Below are 23751 nucleotides of genomic sequence, written 5' to 3'. Positions count from 1 at the left end.
CCAGAAGAGCAGACCCCCTTTTTCTTTTCTTAGTTCTTTTCTCTTTTTTATACATACATTAAATGTGCTAGGGCCCCTCATGCACTAAATGTGTATTTTGTACGTTTTGACCATAGATTTAATATTTAAAAAACAAATAATGTATTTACTGTTTCAGTCACACCCCTCCCCCTCACAATGGTTCATTCCACCTGCGCTGTCCGAGCGTCTCTTGCTTATTGCACTTGCTATGATGCAGCCCAGACAGTGACACACGCAGGCATGTCACATCAAAAGTCAGGGCATCAAAAACGGAAAGAGAAGACAGAGAAAGCCGAAGTCGACAGTATGTCACACAGTTTTTCAAAAAGAAAGGTAGCTTGCCCTATTCCTGTATTCCAAAACTTTCAGAGTTAGGCTACTTATTTTTGTTGCTACATGACCTTGTATCTAGCTAGCTTAGTAAAATAATTACTGAATTATGATTTACATCCAACAATAATAACATCTCTGCTGTCTCCGGGTTATCATGTCTCGTAGACACAGATTCAGCGGCTGCTGCACAGTGCACACCCACGTCCTCCTTCCCCCACGTCCCCCGTCCCCGTCTCATGGTGCGTTCACACCGGACGCGAATAGCGCGTCAGGCGCGAGTGATTTCAATGTTAAGTCCATGCAAAGACGCGTAGTAATTTCGTTTCAAACTTTTGTTTCTCTTGACGCGCGAATTAACACAAAGTGGTCAAGCGTATAACTAGACGCGGCAGGCGCGAATTTGACGCGCTATTCGCGTCCGGTGTGAACGCACAGTCAGCCGAACAAGGTGAGCCTGAGCGCGAAACTTCACGAAGATTGATTGAACCCTCTAAACACGTCTTATCTACTGTGTTCGCCACATGATGATAACTTTACAAAACAAAAAGTAATCTACACGCTTCAAAAATTACAAAATCAGTTTGCCGTGTGTTCTGTGAAGTGACAGTGCTGCTGCTACGATCGATGCTGTCAAACTTGACGTTCTTAATATGAATAAAATGCCCCAGAAAAAATAATATAAAATTGAATAAAACATGTGTCTGTAGTAACCATTGGCTATAAGGAGTTTACAAAATAGATATTTTAATATTTTATATTAAGAAAACAAAATAATATGGTTATTACGTGTGTGTGTTTGACTTATACAGATGCAGAGTCAGCTTTATTGTCTGCACCTCGTATGCAACTATGCAATGTGCTAAGTATCTTTTTTAAAGTATACAGGGCATGTTTATTGGGTTACATTTTATCTGTAAAAAATGTAGGGGGCCCACAAATTTTGGTTTCCATAGGGCCCAGAATTTCTGGCGGCACCCCTGCCTACAAGCCTCAGAAAGCAGTCTGCGCTTCAGAGAATAAAGGTCACGCCATCTACGCATAAAAACATATTTCACTTCTAAATGAGCTTGCGTGGTAGGCTAAAGGTGTGGGCGCTTGGTGTCGGTACACATACTTTAAAAATTCATAAAAAATAAAAATGATGGTAGGCCTACTTGGGGACATGTAGAACAAAAATTGTTTGGAAGTTTGTAGAAAATATTTTTATTTTATATTTTATGAATTTTAAAAATATGTCTGTATAACGAGGTAAATTGTATATAACATTGACATATATTTATTAAAGAATGAAACCGTGTGAAACAAAGAATGGAACAACATTAAACACCACAGTGGTATTTGGGGACATGTAGAACAAGAATCTGGTGGAGTTTGCAGAAAACAATTTGATTTTATGAATTTTTTATGAATTTTTTAAATGTGTACCAACACCAAGCACCCACACATTTAGCCTAACACGCAAGCTCATGTAGACGATGGCGTGACCACTTTGATTGCGTCATACCGTGTGATGAAGTTGATCAACCTGCTAGACCCCATTCTGGAAGGGGGGGGGGGGGGGGGGGGTAGTAAGTGTATTGTCAAAAGGTTTGTGCTTTGTGAAAAGATTTAGTGACAACATATTACAATGTTAACATGGTACAATGACTGGTAGGCTACTGTTTTTATTATAGCTTGACACAAATTTCACGATTTTCATTCAATTTAATTCTTGTGATCTTGATTAAATATCGATTAATTTGGATAATTATTAGGTAGGCTACATAGCTTACATGTAAATTTTTCTCAAGAATTTTTTTTTTTTTCTCCTGCTGTAAACAAACAGAGTCCTGTCAGCGTCATAAATATAATGCGTTTTTTTTATGATAAGTAAACATATAAATATGTAATAAGTGCACATATTTAGCAAGATAGCTACACCTCTGTTTTTCTAACCAACTAACGTGCTATAGTCATTAAATGGCTTTCCTGAGGTAAATGTAATATGTGACATATTGTTCTCCAGCTGTTTTATTGACTCTACCATGGTTTAAAAACACTGATTGATCTACATTATGTATGATGAGGCATATACATTTCGACAGTGGCGTAACTTTGTTTTAAAAAGTGGGTAGGACAGGTGGGGTGCAGTAGGGGTTCAGCGAAAAATCGGCAGCTGGCAGCAGGAAGTAGCTGCCACTGGCAGCTGACGTCAGCTGCCGCTAATAACCGGAAGTCGGAGGTGGATGCCGCTTTTAGCAAGGCAAATAAATTATTATATCAATGTATATATATCATTTTAGTACTTATTTAAATAAATTACTTAAATTTGTAATTATTTTGTAATTGGTTTAAAAAGGTTTATCAAATATAAATTAAGTAACGAAGATCATAGACAGTACAAAAAAACAAACATTAAGCTACACATGAAATTATGAATTTGTACGTGTATAAATATAATTTGTGCACATGTTTGTCAAATAATGAAATATATAAATTAATGCCTATATAATAATATTGTATATTTATTAAACGTACATAAACATTCATTAAACAAATAATGGAAGTCATGTCTAAAAGAAGAAAAAAAAAACATTTTCTCAATGACCTTTATTTAAAAATCATATTTTGCTATCATTTAAGTTCAGTTTTACATTTGTAGTATTTCAATACATTCTTGTCTTTGTTTTATAAAACAGCTGTAACTTTGAAAACAGGCTTGATATTTGTTGTTCTGAAATCAGAATGAACAATTCTGAACTAGATGTTAAAGTTCATAAAAAACTAAGTTGGCTTGAAAAAGAAAGTTTGAAAACGTTTTACAATGTTCTAGCATGGTTTAACATGATTTACAATGTTTCTAGTGTTAGGGGATAACAGCTTAAAGACCCAGGACCAGATATGATGAAAGAAGACCAGGAGTCGGGAGGTTCAATCAAATAAGTAAAAATTTACTGAAGAATAGTTTCATTGGTAGAGCCAGGCGTCAAAGTCTCACGGGGTCGCAGGCCAGAGACTCTACTGTACACAAAATCTCACACCAGTTATACCATTTCCAAGGGCATGATTGACATCAGTAAATACCGGTTGGCTACTTCTCATTGGCAAAAGAACAAAGTTAAAACAATTCTACACTTATGGATAGATAGGAGGGGTAAGTCGACATTGTCATCCGAGTCCAAGATGGTCCGGTGATGACCTCGGAGGTCGTAGAAAGGCGTCTTGGGGTCAGCTGCTGCATATCACAAGACCTGCACAGAGCATTCAACACACACACACAAAAACACAATGGAATCGCAGTTCCTCCAAAAGTAGTACAGATAATGTTCACTTTAAAGAAATACACATAAAAGTACAATTCTGTGAATCAGATCACATAGTGTTTAACCCCTGTAACCTTAAGATTAGTAAGAAAGACAGATGTTAGAAAAAGATAAGTTAGAAAGAAATACAGACAGACGTTAGAAAAAAAAGAAAGAAAATAAAGAAAGACAGATGTTAGAAAAAGAAAGAAAGAAACTTTAGAGTAATGTTGCTGTCAGAGCATAAACAATATCTGCAATATGAATAAGTTACGACGATAAAAGTTCAAAGCAAAGGGAGACTTTTTTTTTTTTTTTTTTTTACAGAAATCACTTTAAGGACTACAACAAACAACTGGTGGGGACTACACAAGCTTCCTCCTGGGCTAGTGACATCACTAACCTTAACACACACACACACCTGAAAAACAAAATTCATTGGGATCAGCCTGATGTCTTTTGATAATTATTATGGATGTTGGGTTATCCGTAAAATAAATGTTATGGGGAAACAAAACCACCGTAATAACTTACCATTAGCATGAATACACTGCAGTCCACAGATCCCAACTGAGCTGGAACATCCTGGAAAAAAAAATCTAAATGGAAAAACTAACATTTTATTTATACACTAAAGATAGTAAAGAAATCAAAATTGTTGTAACATGAAATCAATACCTTATTTTTAACAAGCTTCCAAGATCCCGGATCCATCTTTATTGCAATTGAGCTTAAAAAGAAGGGGGGAAAAGTTAGTTATTTTATACACATGAGAGAAAGAGAGAGATGAACTCCGTGTTGAACCACTTAGCCATGTTGCAGCAGTATAGACAGTAACATACCTGAACTAGGGAGCAGGTGTAATTTATTTTTTAAATGCCACTGTCTATGCCTATCTAAAGCCAGAGAACAAAGTGTTGAACTGAACCACTGGACTAATATGTAAAACTTTGAAGCCCGGTTTCACAGATAGGGTTTAGATTATGCCAGGATTAGGCCTTAGTGCAATTAGGACTTTTATAAATATGCCTTAGAAAAAACATTACTGTTGTGAATCTTAAAAGAAACAATGGCACTGATATTTTAAGATACACAAGTGTAATTTGCTTTCAGTTAAACATGCATTTTAGTCTGGGACTAGTTTGAGCCTTGTCTGTGAAACTGGGGGTGAAAGTTATATGGAAAAAGTGAACAGTTCCAGTATATTTTGAATAGATATATATAAAATAATGATATATATAAAATAATGATATATATATATATATATATTCTGGTCTCATCTGGTGATTGGGTCCCATCCAAAACATGATCAAACTAAGAAAATAAACAGACACTGAAATGTCAAATTTTCGATACAATCTAGAATTTGTATAAAAAATAAATAAAAAGATAAAAAACAGAATGCCTTTTGCCTGCTTTGATCAAGACAGGATATAATACATTTGAACATTATGTTCATAATGTGAAAACATACCAGTGAGTTTGGTTGGTTTTGCAACTGGAAATCTGGGGTTTCCTTCCTGGCACATAATGCTTGTCCATCCCCAGCAATCTGTGACAGGCTGTGGTGAACTTGGTGAAACTACAAAAAAACAGAAGTTTAGAATATGGTGAAGTAATGTTGATTAAAATGGTGTTTTGTATTAACATAAGTTAGATAATTTGGGATATGTTTTGTTAGCGTTGCACGTGTATCATCAAGGCTGAGCTTGTCAATTCCAATAAATCAGCATGAGCTTTATTCTAATCAATAGATTAAGTTAACATGTTAACAAACGCTAATATTTAATGATAATGGTAACGTAAGTTAGTATTTGGAGTTAATGATAGCCCCTCACAAACCAGGAGCACACGGTGCACAAGCTGCGTTTCTACAAATGATTAAATTAACCAATTCAACTTAAGTAGACACAGATACACTGTCTCTAACATAAAAGGTAAACTCCAACGTACAGAGCAACAATTATTTATTAATCTGATAATATACGAACTTACCCTGCCAAATACCGCCGCCATTACTGAAGATTCGCGGGCGCTGCTCTCGCTTGACTTCCAGGTAAATGTGATTGGTTGCTACTACGTTGGACGATACTGATTGGCTGCCAAGAAATGGCAGGTCCCTCCTAATATGGCAGGGCTTCCGGCTGTCAACGGCAGCTACTTCCTGCTGCCAGTGGCAGCTACTTCCTGCTGCCAGCTGCCGATTTTTCGCTGAACCCCCTCTCGTGGGGTGGGACAGGTGGGGCAGTGCTAAATCAGATATATCATATGTAGCCTACAATCGATAAGTTGTACTGTATCTTTCAACATACCTATAGTTTATTCGTGTTTATTTACTATTAACTAGTGAAGAGTAAGAAATGATCGGTTCACGCGGCTTGAAATGAGGCGCTACATCGATGTCACGTCACATTTACAAGCGCAAAAAATCGATATTGTTTAAACTTCGTAATAAAATTGACAGAATAAGAGCTAATTTGTTTCATATCAAAAGTAACCTGCGCTGTGTTGTCTGTCAGTGTCAGAACGCTTTTTTTTTTTTCTCTGGGTGAGAAATGCAATTGTCAATACGTGAGAGTTGGCAGCACTGTCTTTATCTAAATCTTTATTTTTGCCTGATGGAAATTACAGTAGGCTATAGGCCTACCTGGGATATATACTAGCTAGGCCTATATAGTGGAGTTCCAAACAATTAAATAACAAACAAACAATTAAATAACAAACAAATAAGTAGTTGTTGAATTCAGCCTTGACAAGACAAAATTACTTTCGACATCACTTTAGACAGGATAATAATACTAACCGTTGACTACGATTGATATTTTCTTGACGTTGTTGTTGCCGAAGGTGATGGAGGCAACGTAGTATCCGTCACTGGCATTAAGAGGAGTTAAAGAGACACTGTCCTCCCCAATGCAAAATGAAAATGTAGAGCTGTTCTTGTTCGTACATCCAGACTCATTCTCTTTAGGCGAACAGTAGTTCAAGATGTAGTCAGTAGTCTTTCCCTCCCGCTTGCAGTCTGCATTATCTTCGTATAGTGTCAGTCGACTGAGGTTCTCCATTCCAGATTTATTTTCGACTAGAACGACTTTATCTCCCCTTTTTACCTCCATTCTCTTACAGCCGCTCACAACACCTGATTAGAAACAAATAAATATGTGTACTGTACATTAGAAGTCACCGTTTTTAGATTATAAAATCATTTGATGTTTAAATATCCGAGAACTGTTTACATACCTGTGATGAAAAGTATCGCGAAAAAGCCGTTCATTTTTTTTTTCACCAGTATATAAAAGGCTCCTCTTCTTGCTCAACTTACCGCTCAGGATAGGATACGAGGGGAGGATCACTTACTTTCAGCCAATCACTCAACTAGGTAGGTGTGGTTATGTGTTGTTTCCGTGTACAGGTATGGCTAAGTTCGGGACAGTTTTTAGCCATAGCGTATGTTTCATGGCCGGTTTAAACCACTTTCTTCCGGTACATGTGCAGTTGTCCATCTTAGTAAAGCTATATCATATGTTAGTGTTACGGACCCTGGTCTAGGTCAGGGAAGTAACAAACAACAACACAATGCTTCTCAGTTAGTCTTTTTATTTGACTTTTCTTGCTCGTTTTTTGTAATTGTTTTCAGAATATGGTATCTCAGAGTTTACAAAGTGTCTTGAATAAATCAAACAAAGCAATATATGAAGCAAAATCTTCAGGGGTGAGCTGATGCCAAAATAACAAACAAACAGAACTAACTTTCCCACAAGAAAGCTAACTTCCCTATTGATCACAAATAAAAGAAACAAAATATACAAAAAAGTACCCTATCTCCCTAACTATCCAGTAAACAGGAGAAAAGTGAAGGCCTTTTGGCCTACAAAAAAAACGAGGCACTCACCCCCTACGGCTTCTCAAAGTCATGTAGTTTGTATGTAACATATGTAATCAAAAGCATTGAGGTTTCTAAACAAAACATATCACCAAAAGTTAGGTGGCTAACAGCACTCTGTTAACTCTACACAGAGAGAGCACAGCAGACATTGTTTACACTTTCACAGGTCAAACACACAGTACAACAAAGTGCAGGCTATAAAAAAAAAACAGAGAGCTCCCTCCAGAGGAATTCCAGGGGATTTTATAGTCCAGGCCTCTTTCTCTGGTCCAACCACCAACGGCTTCTCATTAAGTCCAGGACCGATCCTAAAGGAGGAGAAAGAGACAGTAGGAACAACAACAAAAGCATCACAACCGTAACATTAGCTATCCGTTCTGTTTTTCTAACTTATTTGTTTTGCACATGTTTTTACTTTGTGGACTGAACATTAGCATAGCGCTAGCATAAACGAATCAATTAAATGTTGTAACTTACTCACAATTGAACAACATGATAAATTATTAGTTTATATATCGTGTATTTTTAGGATGTTTCATCTTATTCATTTCTACGCCATTTGTATGGGACGACAATAGGAGGACTCCATTAACAGGCTATAGCAAAAACACCTGTTACATACAGTATATGTTACATGCATAAAAAGTGAGCAACATTTTTTTATTTATAGATATTTCTTATTTTCTAACCATAAAATATGTGATTATATTATACAACATTATGTGCTATGAAACAGTTATTATTAATTATGTATTATTATGAAACAAATATTTTATTGTGAAACATTTGACTGTAAATGCCATCCCCACAATTGCAAAAGCATCACCTTACATAGCCTACTATGCAGTTTACTTTTCTAGTTTTTAAAGAGATAGTTATCAAATATAAAATAAGATATTTTGAAGAACGGTGGTAACCAAACAGTTGATGGGCCCCATAGTATTTTCCCCCTCCATACTATGGAAGTCAGTGGAGCCCATCAACTGTTTGGTGACCATTATTCAGCAGAAGAAATTCATACACATTAGAACAACTTGAGGGTGAGAAAATGATGACAGAATATTCATTTTTTGGATGAACTGAACTGTCCCTTTAAGTGCCCAGGTTCATGTACCGTTTAGTTGTGATTCACTGGTATAGAGATGCATGTCCTGTGTAGCAGTAAACTCTTCCTGACCATATCACAACAAATGAAAGTTCACAGTTTGATAAGAAGCCAATCAACTGTATAACACAAGGTTTATTTTCCCATTGACTGTTTATTCATTCAATAAATAATTCACAAACTAGTTACCAAGAGAACAAGTTCATTTTTATCCTGCAAAAGAAGAATAGCAATCCATGTTGTGAAAGATCCGGGTTATGATGTGTAATATAGACAAAATGGGCACAGAGCACAAGATGGCTTCAGCTCAATAGTGTGTCAGGTTCAAATCACAATATCTATGCATCTATCTATCAAAAAAAAAAAAAAAAAAATTTCAGAATTCTATCCATTTGATGTTTTATCTCAGTGATGATCAAAAGCATAAACACACATTGGTTTCGTTCCAATGAACTGCAGTAGCCAAGGCGACATCTAGTGTATATATCTATGCACCAGTCTGCGCACACGTCACACAGCAGGATGCGCCCGCGCTCTCAGATCACTTGGACATGGCTGTGTTCAAGAGGTAAAAACAATATAAATACTGTTCGTTTTCTCACACAAACCGCTCGTTTCGTGTCTTAGGCCATCAATGTGTACTTACGATGGGGAATTGTTTAATTTGGACGATGGGGAATTGTTTTAATTTGGACTCTGTGCATGCTCTTTGAGGTGGTGACCATCGACCTGCATTATATGACTGACAGACAAGAACGGTTTGACCTAAAATATCAAAATTGAAACTACTGCGGAAACAAAGACACCTACATCTTGGATGCCCTTGAGGTAAGCTAAAACATACCAAAATTTTATTTCAAAGTGAACTATCCCTTTAAATCATTTAAGAGTCTTGTACCTCCAGTTTCTTCTTCCTCTCATTGAGCGCCTCCTGATCTTTGGATAGGCCTATTCTGTGAGCACACGGGCCAGCTGTGGTCCTCTAACTAACATCTTCTCCTCATAGGAAAGGGATACATGTACCTTTACAACAGACACACCTTGTTCTGAGTCTCCCGTCCTGAGTGAGTGGAAACATTGACAGATTCAGCGTTCTGAGTCTCTGGCCTGTGATTGTGAAGGAAGAGACAGATGCAGATGTCACGCTCTGAACTTCGTCTGAGGCAGAGATACACTAGTGTCTGTCTGAGACCAAACTTTTACACCTGAATCTATAAGCTGTTTTGAACCAATCGGATGAATGAAAGATTTATTCATTAAAACAGTGATTTGCCGCCACCTATCGGCGGTTTTAGTTTCATTTCCATCATTTCAGATTTCTAATCGAGTTTATTGATTAACTTTAAGAATTTGACATAAAAGATTATGCATACATTCAATAAGGTTAGAAAAAAATGCACTTTATAAAGGTAAAAATGCCACCCCTCAAAAAAGTTAATTTCAGTATTCAGTATACACAGTTTGTGAAAATGAAAATAACCTATTAAATACAATTAGAAAATGTTAAAAATATTAGATTTGTTATATGTTCTCATATTTATTTGTTTTCATTATATGTTTTGATGACACTTTTACATTCTTAAGGGATCGTTCACCCAAAAATGAAAATTTGTTAACTCACTCTCAGACCATCCAAGATGTATAGATGACTTTTTTCTTCAGTAGAACAGTAAAGAAGATTTTTAGCTGAAATCGTGATTCATAGCCTAATGCAAGATAGTTATCGATCGGGCAAGAAACTGAACATTATTTACAAAATATTACCTGTAATCAGAGAATGTCTAATAAGGGGAGAACTTCCACTCTCAGTAAACTTCCGGCTTCTGAACTGGTTGCAGTTCCACTCTGGTTCCACATGAGGGCGCTCACAGGACGAGTGTAGAATGAATGAGGTCTATGGAGCTATACCCCTCAAAATCCACTTTTCTCAGGATATAGTTTTTTGTCTAGTAATTTGAATGTTGTATTCGAAAGGAGATGCAAAGAAATTACACATTGCTGGGTGTTAGATTTTTTGGAGTCACTTATTTGCTTTAAAAAGTATTTTAAAATGTCAATGACGTCATACACATCGTACGACCAGAGATACTGCTTTACGGCAATCCTTCAGTCACTTTGGTGCTTTCGCGCTCTGCACTTTCTTTTCTCTCGAGGCATCGACAACACAGCTGACACAGGTAAACACACAACACAGCTGACACAGGTAAACACACAACACAGCTGACACAGGTAAACACACAACACAGCTGACACAGGTAAACACACAACACAGCTGACACAGGTAAACACACAACACAGCTGACACAGGTAAACACACAACACAGCTGACACAGGTAAATACACAACACAGCTGACACAGGTAAATACACGTGCTAGAAGAGTTTTTGTTTTGTTGTTTTAAAAGACCACGCCAAAAATACACACACACACACACACATACACACACAATGCCATCAAGCGGTATCTCTGGTCGTAATCAGTCCTTCACTGACCAATCAGCGTTCATTAGCAGAATGCTGGGCAACAACAACTCAACCTGTAAGAAATCGAAAGGACATAAGTACTCGTTCATTCAACTTTCGACCTATAACCCATGTTGAACTTGCAAAACCTACAATCAAATCTGAGATTTCTCAACGCCAATCGGGTGAAAGAGACAAATTTAGCCGTCTAGCTCCATAGACTCCCATTCATTTTGCACTCATGGGCGATCGCCCCCAGTGGAACTCTGGTGGAACTACCACCAAAATTATGTACAATAGGACTCGATAGGGAGTGGCCAGGCTCTCTGTAGACGGGCTCTGCTGTAATCCACAGCCTCGGCGAACGGTCTACTCCTGAGTTCGAGCTTCCCGTCGCATGATGACATATGTAAAAAAAAATAAGAAAGCTATGTTAATAACTGATATACTCAAACTTTTCAATTAAAAAATGGAAAAAATTTTTTATTTTATCCTTATAATTAATGAAGTTTGTAAGTCTGCTTTTTTATTTTATTAATTTCATTCATGTTATTTATATTTTGCTACTTGTAATTATTCGATGTATAATCTTTGTTTATGGACAGTGGACTGAATGTTTGTAAATTGATTTCTAAATAATATTAGTAATAATAAATAAATAAATAAATAAATAAATAAAATGATTTTTATGTAGGTTGTGTTGACTGTTCTTTGTTTTAGTTATTGTTTTATAGTAAAATTCTGTTTCTAAGAATAACCCAACTTGTGAAATCCATCTCTTGATGTTTACCATAACATGCATAGATCAGGGGGGAAATGAAACATTTACATAACATGCACAAGTCACATTTAAAAAAAAAAAGAGTGGAAAGAGTGACAATTTCCTGCCAGTAGAACTTGGTGTCTCTTCATATTCACACACAGCTCATATTAGAAACTAAAAGAAAAATTATTTGTATCAATTAATATTTTATTTGTTTTCACCAATTTCCTGCAGAAACATTGGTTTATATGTTCAACTAAAAAGTGCCATTGGTTTCACTCTTTAAAGTTAAAAACAACTTCTGGTCAAGGCCAATTCCTTTACATACAACACTCTCTGAAACCACAAAAAACATCAACTTCCTTCATACCTCTTTAGATCATGCTGTCAAATCTCAGAGCTATAGTGTTGCAATACAGACAAATGTGGTCGTTCATTAACTATCCCGTAATGGACCAAATGTCATTGCTTTATTCACACTATACATGAACTCATATATATAACCCAGACTTCATTAAATAAAGGTCCACCTGCAGTGAGAAAAACATGGTTTATTTAATTGAAAAACGAACAATTCTGGTAGTGTGTTCAGTTGCCATTAGATGTCCCATTTAAAACCTGAAAACTAGTTGACGAGTTGATAGTTGAGATTCACTTGACCATAACGTCTAAAACTTTTGGTTCTTTCTCGTATGATTTGTTAACTGTACGATAACTGGCTATAACCAGGGTTTGTTTACTTGCGTATGTAACCTGTTTCAGTGGGTGGAGAGGTGTGGATGACGCTGCAACAGTTAAAGTGAAGGAGAGCGGTTTCCTCAGTCTGCATTCTGCAGTCGATGATCTGGAGACGTTCAGATACTGTGAATGTAGAATACTCGTGACGCACAGATGCATCAAGAGAGAATTCACATGCATTATGACTTGGACCAAGAAATGGACATTTTAACCATCACAGACATCAGGACTATGAATCTGGACTCTTAAGTCTTGGTGAGGGTTTTGTCTCAATATCTTGATGGCCATTGGTGCAGAATTGGATGTTATTTGATACTGGGACAGGATTTTGGGAGTACGGTCGGTTTCAGAAAAACACTCGTACCATCTCATGACTGCAAGACAGGGCTCACTTCCTCTTGATGATCGAGAGAGAATATCTTTACATAAAGTTCATCACTTGAGCTCCACTCGCAGCGCTGAATATTTGATTCTCCTTGAAAATGTGCATCAGTATTCTGGCTCTTGTCTTGGGTTTCATCAGTGTGCAACAGGGTAAGGTGTTTTTATTTTATTTTATAATAATATTCTAATTTTGTTTTTGCATCTAGTAGCTTATTGTAACATATTTATTAACTGATGGTGTATGCTGTGAATGGTTTTCAAGAAACTTATTTTTTCAAGAAAACAATTCTCACATTAAATGATAAAACTAAAAGTTGCAGTTCATCTCATATGGGCACAGGAGTGCAAGCGAGCAAACATCTGATATGACTTGCTGTGACATTGAGCTTAGCTGATATTAACACAAAGCTCAGAATGCCAGAATTATATAATCATTTCATGTGTGTCATGTGTCATGCCATAATTCAATTTCAAAGAAACACTTTCTGGTTAGTCGCAGGTAATTTCCAACCATAATTGTTTGAACACCTCAAAATGACCAACTTCCTTTTCCACTCTTCAGATCGCTTTCAGTCAAACCACAAACTTCTGCTAGTGTTGCAATGCTGCAAGAAATATGTATTGTGATCTCACTTTCCGAGATATTAAGCTTATAGTCTTAGACTAAACAGCAAAAGGTCTGGTCCATAATTCAGTTTATTCTAGCCAAGAACTGTCCACTTAGACAGGGATAGCCAAAAAAAAACAAACAAAAAAACAACGATGCTGCCTTAAATTTAAGTACAATCAACTTGGATGTTTAAGTCATTTCAACTCAAATTACATTAAACTGACTTAAAAAAAAAAATCTGAATCTAATATAACAATTTTTTTTTGCACATTGCATAACTTATTTTGACGAATTAAAGCAATGTAAAAACATGTTCTCATAACTTATTGATGATATCATTTTTTACAGTGTACTTGGTGTTTAGTGGCAGGGTTATCTGAGATTTGGAAAAAGTTACAGAAAAGAAAATAGCCTAAATTTCTCACAGCATTACACATTGTATTGTTTGTTAAATTTTTGGTTTAAAATCCTTAGTATAAGATATTATTAAGCTTCTCTGATATATATCTCATTGTATTTTACACCCTTAAAGGGATACTCCACTTTTTTTGGAAATAGGTTCATTTTACAGCTCCCCCAGAGTTAAACAGTTGAGTTTTACCGTTTTCGAATCCATTCAGCCGATCTCCGGGTCTGGCGGTACCACTTTTAGCATAGCTTAGCATAGATCATTGAATCGGACAAGACCATTAGCATCTCTCTCAAAAAAATGACCAAAGGGTTCCGATATTTTTCCTATTTAAAACTTGACTCTTCTGTAGTAACATCGTGTACTAAGACCGGCGGAAAATGTAAAGTTGCGATTTTCTAGGCTGATATGGCTAGGAACTATACTCTCATTCCTGCGTAATAATCAAGAAACTTTGCTGCCGTACCATGAGTCCAGCAGGCGTAATGATATGACTCAGCGCCTGAAAATAAAATAGTCCCCAGCTCGGTAGACTAGGGTCGAGTATTTTCAGGCATTTTTGTTGGAAGTAACAGATCTCATTATAGGCTATTCCTCTGCTTGTTTACCTGTATATTTAACCTGTTTTCATATTGTTTCAGTGTGTGGAGAGATTGATGACACTGAAACAGTTCAAGTGAAGGAGGGAGGTTTCCTCAATCTGCATCCAGGACTTCATGATCTAAATGGAGACGTTCAGATACTGTGGACGTTTGAAAGCGGCAGACAAAGTACTCGTGTTGCACAGATGTATCAAGGGAAAATATACACACATTATGACAAGACATTCAGTGGTAGAGTACAGCTAGACCGAGACACAGGCATTTTAACCATCTCAGGCATCAGGACTAATGCATCTGGACTGTATAAAGCAGTAATCATTGTTAATAAAAAGGTCACAGTGCAGACCTACGAAGTGGAAGTTTATGGTAAGTTACAACTGCAGTCAATATGGAAAAATAACTAATAATATGGGATCAAAGCATTCAGGATAATAACTGCTAATATAGGACAGGATCTCAAATGGTCTCATGATATATGTTTCAGTGTAAAATTGGTGATGTACATGTTTCTTCTCGTCCTAAAGCACCAGTCACTGTTCCTGCCATCATCAGCAGCTCAGCAGTTACTGTACACACATCTACAGGAGTTACTGTGCACCAATCTACAGGTCTGTCTCTGTTTATATCTGTCTTTTTTAAATGAACATAGAAATATCATCTGAAATTGGCGTCATGACTACTGATATTCAAGTCAGGAGGGGTTCAGGGCACAAAGTGTACAGCATTTTCTTTGAAACATCTTGCACTGGTGAATCTCAATAAGAAATATAAGTTAAATACAAAGTGGAAAACAGCAACACTTCAGTTAAGGGAATTTCCTGATTATTTCAACATTAAAGGGATAGTTCATTTTGAAATAAATTTTTGGTATGTTTTAGCTTACCTCAAGGGCATCCAAGATGTAGGTGTCTTTTTTTCCGCAGTAGTTTCAATTTTGATATTTTTAGGTCAAACCGTTCTTGTCTGTCAGTCATATAATGCAGGTCGATGGTCACCACCTCAAAGAGCATGCACAGAGTCCAAATTAAAACAATTCCCCATCGTCCAAATTAAACAATTCCCCATCGTAAGTACACATTGATGGCCTAAGACACGAAACGAGCGGTTTGTGTCGCCTTGGCTACGGTTTCGTTCCAATGAACTGCAGTAGCCAAGGCGACTTCTATTGTATATATCTATACCCGCCCGCGCTCTCAGATCACTCGGACGTGGCTGTGTACAAGAGGTAAAAACGATATAAATACTGTTCGTTTTCTCACACAAACCGCTCGTTTCGTGTCTCGTGCCCGAAAATGCCTTGTTGATGCTAGAGGTCAGAGGAGAATGGGCCGACTGATTCAAGCTGATAGAAGAGCAACTTTGACTGAAATAACCACTCGTTACAACCGAGGTATGCAGCAAAGCATTTGTGAAGCCACAACACGCACAACCTTGAGGTGGATGGGCTACAACAGCAGAAGACCCCACCGGGTACCACTCATCTCCACTACAAATAGGAAAAAGAGGCTACAATTTGCACGAGCTCACCAAAATTGGACAGTTGAAGACTGGAAAAATGTTGCCTGGTCTGATGAGTCTCGATTTCTGTTGAGACATTCAGATGGTAGACTCAGAATTTGGCGTAAACAGAATGAGAACATGGATCCATCATGCCTTGTTACCACTGTGCAGGCTGGTGGTGGTGGTGTAATGGTGTGGGGGATGTTTTCTTGGCACACTTTAGGCCCCTTAGTGCCAATTGGGCATCGTTTAAATGCCACGGCCTACCTGAGCATTATTTCTGACCATGTCCATCCCTTTATGACCACCATGTACCCATCCTCTGATGGCTACTTCCAGCAGGATAATGCACCATGTCACAAAGCTCGAATCATTTCAAATTGGTTTCTTGAACATGACAATGAGTTCACTGTACCCCACAGTCACCAGATCTCAACCCAATAGAGCATCTTTGGGATGTGGTGGAACGGGAGCTTCGTGCCCTGGATGTGCATCCCACAAATCTCCATCAACTGCAAGATGCTATCCTATCAATATGAGCCAACATTTCTAAAGAATGCTTTCAGCACCTTGTTGAATCAATGCCACGTAGAATTAAGGCAGTTCTGAAGGCGAAAGGGGGTCAAACACAGTATTAGTATGGTGTTCCTAATAATCCTTTAGGTGAGTGTATATAGAACGTCATTCTATATAGATCAGTATTCGAAACATTATGACGTAACAAAGCCTCGTTTGCTGAAATCACCTGACTTGGCGAGATTTGAAGCTCTGAATCACTGAATCAAAAAAAAAGATCCGTTTCTCCATTAAGCAGTGTTTCGAAAGCGTTATGACTTCTGATAGTTCTAATATTAGTCACTAATAGTTAGGACGAGGTGACAGACTGCAAACTGCCAGTACTTTTAAAACACTCAAATAACTTTAACCTTACAAACTATAACTGTCCACCAGGAACATCACAGGCGAGCAACAGCACCACCCGTCCACAAACACACGAGTTCTACCCTAATCATCAAGGTCAATCAGCTTTTTGACACAATGACATTTGCTTGTGTTTCCACAAAGACAGAGCTACTTATGTGTAGATCTAGGTTTATGAATAACACCCTGCCTGTGTCTGTTTCTCCTGAATATCCAGACTCTGTGGGGAGTTGTGGTGGTGAGGCAGAGGTTCTGGTCAGACTGGTTCTGTCTGGTCTGGTGGGGATTGCCACTGTCGTCTTTCTGGTTGATCATATAAGATGTTGCACAGCCCGAAGAGGAGATCGATCTTCCGTGTGATGATGATGACGACACAAATCTATGTGACATCACGTGATCAGTGTATTCTTATTTTAAGCAAGGGTTTCTCAAACTCGGTCCTGGAGGGCCACTGTCCTGCACAGTTTAGCTCCAACCCTGATCAAACACACCTAGCTGTGAGTTTCTAGTGATCCTGAAGACATTGATTAGCTTGCTCAGGTGTGTTTGATCAGTGCTGGAGCTAAAATCTGCAGGACAGTGGCCCTCCAGGACCGAGTTTGAGGAACCCTGTTTTAAGCGATGCATATCGCCATTCTCACAGAGTCACTTCTACTAATCTCTTCTTTATGCACAAAATAAATCATTATAATATCAATCATAATATTATGATTCCTCCAGTCTGACCTTGAGTGTAAAATATTACAAAATATAAAATACACATAGGAAGTTAAAGTGTACAAATAGAGAAAGGTTTTATAAATAAGCAGTTTATTATGTGTATTGCACTGAAAAAAGTGGCGTAAACAATTTTTACAATCAAATACTTAAAAATACATTCAATACTTAAATGGTTTTCACACTTTGTTTGGGTAGGAAAGTAAGGCTCATATTTGACAGAGCAGCACCAAATTTAAGACACATCTCTCTTGATATGAAATTGTAGGTTGTAACAGTCTTTTATATGTTTCATTGTGGAAAAAAAAAATACTACAATTGTTTTTTAATAATAATATAGAAAAAAGGAGATTTGACTTTATATCACCACAAAATATTTGATAGCACCTGTGCAATGGCCTCATACAGCTTTCAGGCACTTATAGACAGATTAGAAGTTTATATTAAATGTAGTTTTGTCGTAGACTAAAGATTGCTAACGGTTAATGATCAGCATTATCGCAGGTTGGCACATGAAATCAACTGACTTGCAGAGGCATATCAACTATTCTACAAGAACTTCAAATGTGGTTCATCCAACCAGACTTTAGAGTCTGAAGAAATGTTTAGAGTATTTTGTTTGTACTTTAAATTATATTGTGTATATAATATGCTGTAACTTGGAAATGATAATGTATGCATTTAAGATCAATCTTTGGTCTAAATGCATTATGTTCGAAATAAAAAAAGAAAAGAAAATCAAATGAGATGAAGTGTAGTGAGAAGCCATTTCATTCAGGTTATGAAATAGAAGTGCAAATTTTCTGGCAAAAATAAATATATGATTATACATATACTGTAAGTGTTTAAGGGAGCAGCTGAAGTAGAGAGAGAGAGAATAATAAAGCGTACAGATGACAATGTTGTCGAAACGATCCCCGTTCACACGGATTCATGAAAATGACAAAAAAATGCTGTATTCTGCTGCCATTAGTCGGAGATCTCCCTTTGTAAAGAAACACTACGCGCCTATAGATTTTGGTAGATGTGGTTCTTTTTCAAGAGCCACTTAAATGGATAAATGTGTGTATATTTATATATAAATCTATTTGCTACATGACTACAACCTACTGATTAAATACAGCATTTGAAAGGTCCAGCTTATATCCCTCATCTCTTATTAGTCATTTTCCTGTGCATCTTGTAGTTGTGGACCTTGATGAGAATGATCCGGACGAGCATCATTTCACTTAATGCTTAGTGTAAGAGTGTTATTTCGAAGTCGTTTCTGTCCTCTGAAAGCCGAACTTCTGTGAAACAAAACAAAACAAAAACACAATTACATTACATTAATTACAATTACAGATACCTTAAAGTCTTTACTACACATTTCTTTGATAGGAAAAGTGATGTAACACACACTAGCATGATGGGCTTGTTATTATAACGAACCGGGTCATTTAAAAGCCTGTTTTTAGGCTTTCCTCAATTTATTAACACAATTAATGAAACTGAAAATGTAAAAGGTGACATGTAGAAATATCTCAAACCATTGCTTTTGTCCTACAAATATGGTAATAATAAATTGCACTTTGTATTGTAAAAAGCCTAAAAAATTTAAACACTTGACACCTTGACTGTGTCCCGAGAATTTCAGTTCAAATCCACCTTGATTATATAGTGCCTTAATGTACGCCAGTGTGAATATAAAATATGTATGCCAAAATACCACAGTTAATACAGTGTGTTACACATTCAGTCCAAGATCTTTCAAGGGTGATCTATGTGTAAACTGATTTTGATTGAATTTACTTGTGCATAATTAAAAAATAATAATAATAATTATAACACTAAGTACATGTCCCAACATGAATATCATGAGACTTACCTAGATTGAACAAATGACCAAGAAGAGGGTAACGAGCTGAACTACAGGTCCTGCAGTTATCGGGGGTGAGATTGACCGTTGTTGAGCCTCTGTAAAGGATATCAAAAACCTTTTAGTTTAGTCGTCACCCAATGTAAAAATGAAGGACACAACTAAGGCCAACATGTTACAAGTGCAGGAATGACTCACATCAGTTTTGACTCACAATATTACTGTAATATACTGACCTTCAACATTAAGCTTCAAGTTCAGGACATCCTCTAATCCATTGTGAACGACTTTGTATGTGCCAGAGTTACTGACGTTGACATTCGGGATGATGAGACACAAATACTCTGAGGAAACTTGAAACTTGCACACCAATTCTGGGTTGTTGTTACATATCCCATTATCACAGAAATATTGAGCACTTAATTCTCCTCCATGGTACACCATCAGCTGGTCATGCTTATCCAGTGTAGAAATGTTTAAAACGGGTTCGTTCACAGTCGCTCCCTGTTGAACAGTCTTCTCAGTCGTGGGAACATCAGAGCTTGTACAGCCGGCCAGAAAGAGTAACAGTGCAGCTGAAAAGATATAGAACATATATTACTTTAAACAACAGATGCATTTAAAGGATTAGTTCACTTCAGAATGAAATTTTCCTGATAATTTACTCTCCCCCACGTCATCCAAGATGTTCATGTCTTTCTTTCGTCAGTCGAAAAGAAATTAAGGTTTTTGAGGATATATTTCCATATAATGGACTTCAATGGGGTCCAACGGGTTGAAGGTCCAAATGTGAGTTTCAGTGCAGCTTCAAAGTCTCGACACGATCCCAGCCGAGGAATAAGAGTCTTATCTAGACAAACCATCGACATTTTATAAAAATAATTAACATATATATACTTTTTAACCACAAATGCTCGTCTTGCACTAGCTCTGCGATGCCCCACATATTACGTAATCACGCTCAAAGGTCACACGTGTTCTGGTTAAAAGATGTAGGGAAGGGTGAAAAACTCCATCTCATTTTCTCCTCCAACTTCAAAATCGTCCGACCAATCATTTTACATTTTTTCTTTTTTATTACATTTTTTGTAAATGGCATTTGACTTTGCACGTTACCTTTGTAAACACTGGGTCGGTACTTTAGCCTACGTCACGAGTGACCTTTCAACGTGATTACGTAATGTGTGGCGCATCACAACTAGTGCAAGACGAGCATTTGTGGTTAAAGTATATAAATGTTTTTTTTATTTTATAAAACGGCCGATGGTTTGGCTAGATAAGACCCTTCATCCTCGGCTGGGGTCGTGAGGGGAGTCCTAATGTAAGATATTGATTGCGATTACCATGATGAGTGGAATCAGGTGTACTAAGTTTCATTTTTCTAGATCAAAGGGTTCAAAAGTTATAACAATTTCAATGTTGAATTTTTTAACTGGTGGTGGCGCTATAGAGTTGGCCCTAGAGACTCAAAAACTGGTCCAATTACTATTCATTACCATCACTAGAAGTGTACCAAATTTCATCATTTTCCTATGTTCCGTTGATAGGGCAGCCATTGACTCCCATTCGGGAAAAATAATAATAAGAAAACTAACCGATACAATAGGGGCTATCCCCTTCGGGGCTTGGCCCCTAATTAATTGAGCTTACACTGGAATTTTTTTTCTAACTTAAGACATGTTGCGCAATCGGGCCAGCATAGAATGACAGGAAATTCTTGAGGCCCAACCCTCTACAAAATTCTTGGCGGAACTAATGGACAAACGCAATCTCATTGGCTGGCGCTCAATTACGTTTTGATTTCAGCAAATTAGTTTGAGAGAACAATGACAATGTGATTAATATTCATGAGCCAGGCAAGCTCATCAATCCTTAACCCATTGAATATTGTTATTAGTGGTAGAATTAGTAGTAGTAGTATCTTATAATAATAATTACTATTATATATTACTACTTTTTTCTATTATCAATTACTTTATTTTTATTGTAACAGATTAAAATCTGAATAGAAGTTAAGGCTTTAGGAATGTTGCGTTTATCATTTATGTGTGTGTAACACATTCGGTCCTTTGGGACTTGCCGTAGGCAAGAGAGAGATGGGCATGCGCATAAGATGACCAGGGGTTAGATAGAGGGGCGCTTCAAACAGTATATATAGCAATGATAAGATCTGTACTAGATTATGGAAGTATAGCATATGGGTTGGCGGCAAAATCACAGTTAGAGAAATTGGATAGAATTCAAGCACAGGCATTGATAATTTGCTGTGGAGCATAACAACACCTATAGCAGCAATGCAAGTAGAGATAAATGAAATGCCGCTTAATATTAGAAGACAACAGTTAATGGCTGTGTATTGGACAAATCTTAATAGTCAGAATGAGGTACATCCAACATAGCCTGGGTTTCCCCATGCTGCCTTGAGCGGAGCGCGATTTTATTCACGCTGCTAGTCAGCATGGATTCCATGGACCAGATTTTCGCCTCAGCTAGGGAACCAATCACAGAACGGGGAGGGAGCAGCAAGACGATGACGACGTCTATGCGACACACCGAAGCAGTTTGTTTATATCTATACATGCCTTCTACCCTCATGTTTGTCTTGCACAAACGGCAATAGTCGCTGAACGCCATCGTGTACACATAAATCTCTGACCCATCGTCTTCTTCCTCGTCGAATATCTGTCGCTCTACATACGTCATCTGGTATAATTGAAACGATTGGCTATGAGCTACGTACAGGCGCATTTGATAGACATTCGTATCGCCCAATAAACGGCTCTGGGCATTCGTAAACCACGCCTCAAATACGAGAAAATGAACATGTGGTTCCCAGACCACGTCTCAATGAGAAAGAGGTCTGACGTTAGGCTACATCCAACAAGGAAAATACTAGGAATATGTTGGGAACAAGGAATGAATAAATATAAGAGTTTTGGGTGGGTGGTAGAAGAAGATATTAAGGAGATGGGGATAAACAATTATAGATGTGTACCAAGAGTAATATATCCGCATACTCCTATATGGATTATTCCTCAGCCAGTAGTAGATTTAACATTACTGGAGATAAGACAGAGTGAAGGAAATAATGAGATGGAAGTAATGAGAGCAAATGAGTATTTAAGAATTACGTATGGAGATAATATACAGATTTACACAGATGCTTCCAAAAAAGGAAGAAGAATATAGGAGTGGCAGTCAATGTGCCAAAGTTAATGGTGAAGAAAAAAGCTAGAATTAGTGACCAGTTGTCAGTATATACAGGTGAGTTGATGGCTATTCTGCTAGCAGTGCAAATTATTAAGGAAAGGAAAATAAAAAAATGCAGTCATATGTTCAGATTCTTATTCAGCAATAGTTAGTATCGATAATCAAAAATCAGAATCAAGACCAGATTTAATCATGGAAATTCTTCAAAATCTCTTTGAGTTGAAACAAAGTAAAATAGAAGTACAGTTTATGTGGGTCCCAGCTCATGTGGGAATTAAAGGCAATGAGGAAGCAGATAAATTAGCTAAACAGGCAGTAGATGAAGAGAGGGTAGAAATTGAGTTACCACATAGTATAAAAGAAATTAAATCAGTAATAAAAGAGAAAGTGATTAAAAAGTGTCAACAATATTGGGGTAGTGAGAGTAAAGGGAGACATTTATATGCAATAAAAAAAGAAAGTGGGAAAAGGTAGAAAAAGAGGGAGAAATAGAAGGGAGGAAAGTATAATTACAAGACTAAGGGTGGGACATACCGGTTTGAATAACACATTACAGTTTTGAAATGTTAGAAATGTTAAGAGATAGGAATGTTTCTGATCCAAGCTCCAAGCTACCGGATGATGGCAGTATAGTGCGGTTGCCAATAAAACGAAAAAGAAGAAGAAGAAGAAGAAATGTATATATCAAGCCCTAGTACGTTCTAGCATAGATTACGGAAGTGCAGTGTATGGTGATGCAGATAAATCTCAGTTAAAGAAACTGGAGAACATACAATCTAGAGCACTTAGAATCTGCTGTGGAGCTATAAGATCAACTCCTCTAGATGCTGTCAGGGTTGAAATGGGAGAAATGCCATTAGACCTGAGAAGAGAAAAGCTTGCAATGATGTATTGGGCTAACTTAAAAGGTGGTAAGAAGAATCATTGTACACGCGTAATACTAAATGACTG

At 37.2% G+C, this 23751-nt stretch overlaps 2 protein-coding genes and 1 long non-coding RNA gene across 7 annotated transcripts in view; 1 reads left to right on the top strand and 2 right to left on the bottom strand.

Moving 5' to 3' along the window:
• Nucleotides 1-23751, bottom strand: part of LOC309480947 (uncharacterized protein) — a 75307-nt gene that overhangs the window by 2228 nt on the left and 49328 nt on the right. Inside the window, exons 1-3 of one of the 2 annotated variants that reach the window (XM_082145708.1) lie at nt 10391-10467; nt 6876-9733; nt 6439-6774 (exon numbers count right to left, since the gene is read on the bottom strand). In XM_082145708.1, coding sequence (XP_082001834.1) covers nt 6439-6774; nt 6876-6909 — 370 coding nt within the window. In that variant the 5' untranslated portion in view covers nt 6910-9733; nt 10391-10467. Of the gene's footprint in view, nt 1-6438; nt 6775-6875; nt 9734-10390; nt 10468-23751 lie in introns of those variants that run through there. The other variant, XM_082145707.1, reaches the window with a different exon arrangement.
• Nucleotides 2927-5864, bottom strand: LOC309481019. 2 transcript variants are annotated; one of them, XR_014199843.1, is made up of 6 exons: nt 5631-5864; nt 5110-5217; nt 4314-4365; nt 4170-4234; nt 4039-4056; nt 2927-3584 (listed from the first exon to the last, which is right to left on the bottom strand). It is a non-coding gene; the product is annotated as an uncharacterized lncRNA (long non-coding RNA). The 2 variants fall into 2 exon arrangements; XR_014199844.1 differs by lacking the exon at nt 4039-4056.
• Nucleotides 12618-23751, top strand: part of LOC309480972 (uncharacterized protein) — a 36288-nt gene continuing 25154 nt past the window's right edge. The window contains exons 1-5 of one of the 3 annotated variants that reach the window (XM_082145745.1): nt 12618-13123; nt 14634-14960; nt 15119-15202; nt 17046-17111; nt 17233-18480. In XM_082145745.1, the coding sequence (XP_082001871.1) occupies nt 13072-13123; nt 14634-14960; nt 15119-15202; nt 17046-17111; nt 17233-17375 (672 nt within the window). In that variant the 5' untranslated portion in view covers nt 12618-13071 and the 3' untranslated portion in view covers nt 17376-18480. Of the gene's footprint in view, nt 13124-14633; nt 14961-15118; nt 15203-17045; nt 17112-17232; nt 18481-23751 lie in introns of those variants that run through there. The other 2 variants (XM_082145746.1, XM_082145747.1) reach the window with 2 other exon arrangements.

The sequence above is a fragment of the Leuciscus leuciscus genome (genome assembly GCF_965113295.1).
Source record: "Leuciscus leuciscus genome assembly, chromosome: 18".
Taxonomy (NCBI): Eukaryota; Metazoa; Chordata; class Actinopteri; order Cypriniformes; family Leuciscidae; genus Leuciscus; species Leuciscus leuciscus.
This window is presented reverse-complemented; position numbering and strand designations above follow the sequence as displayed.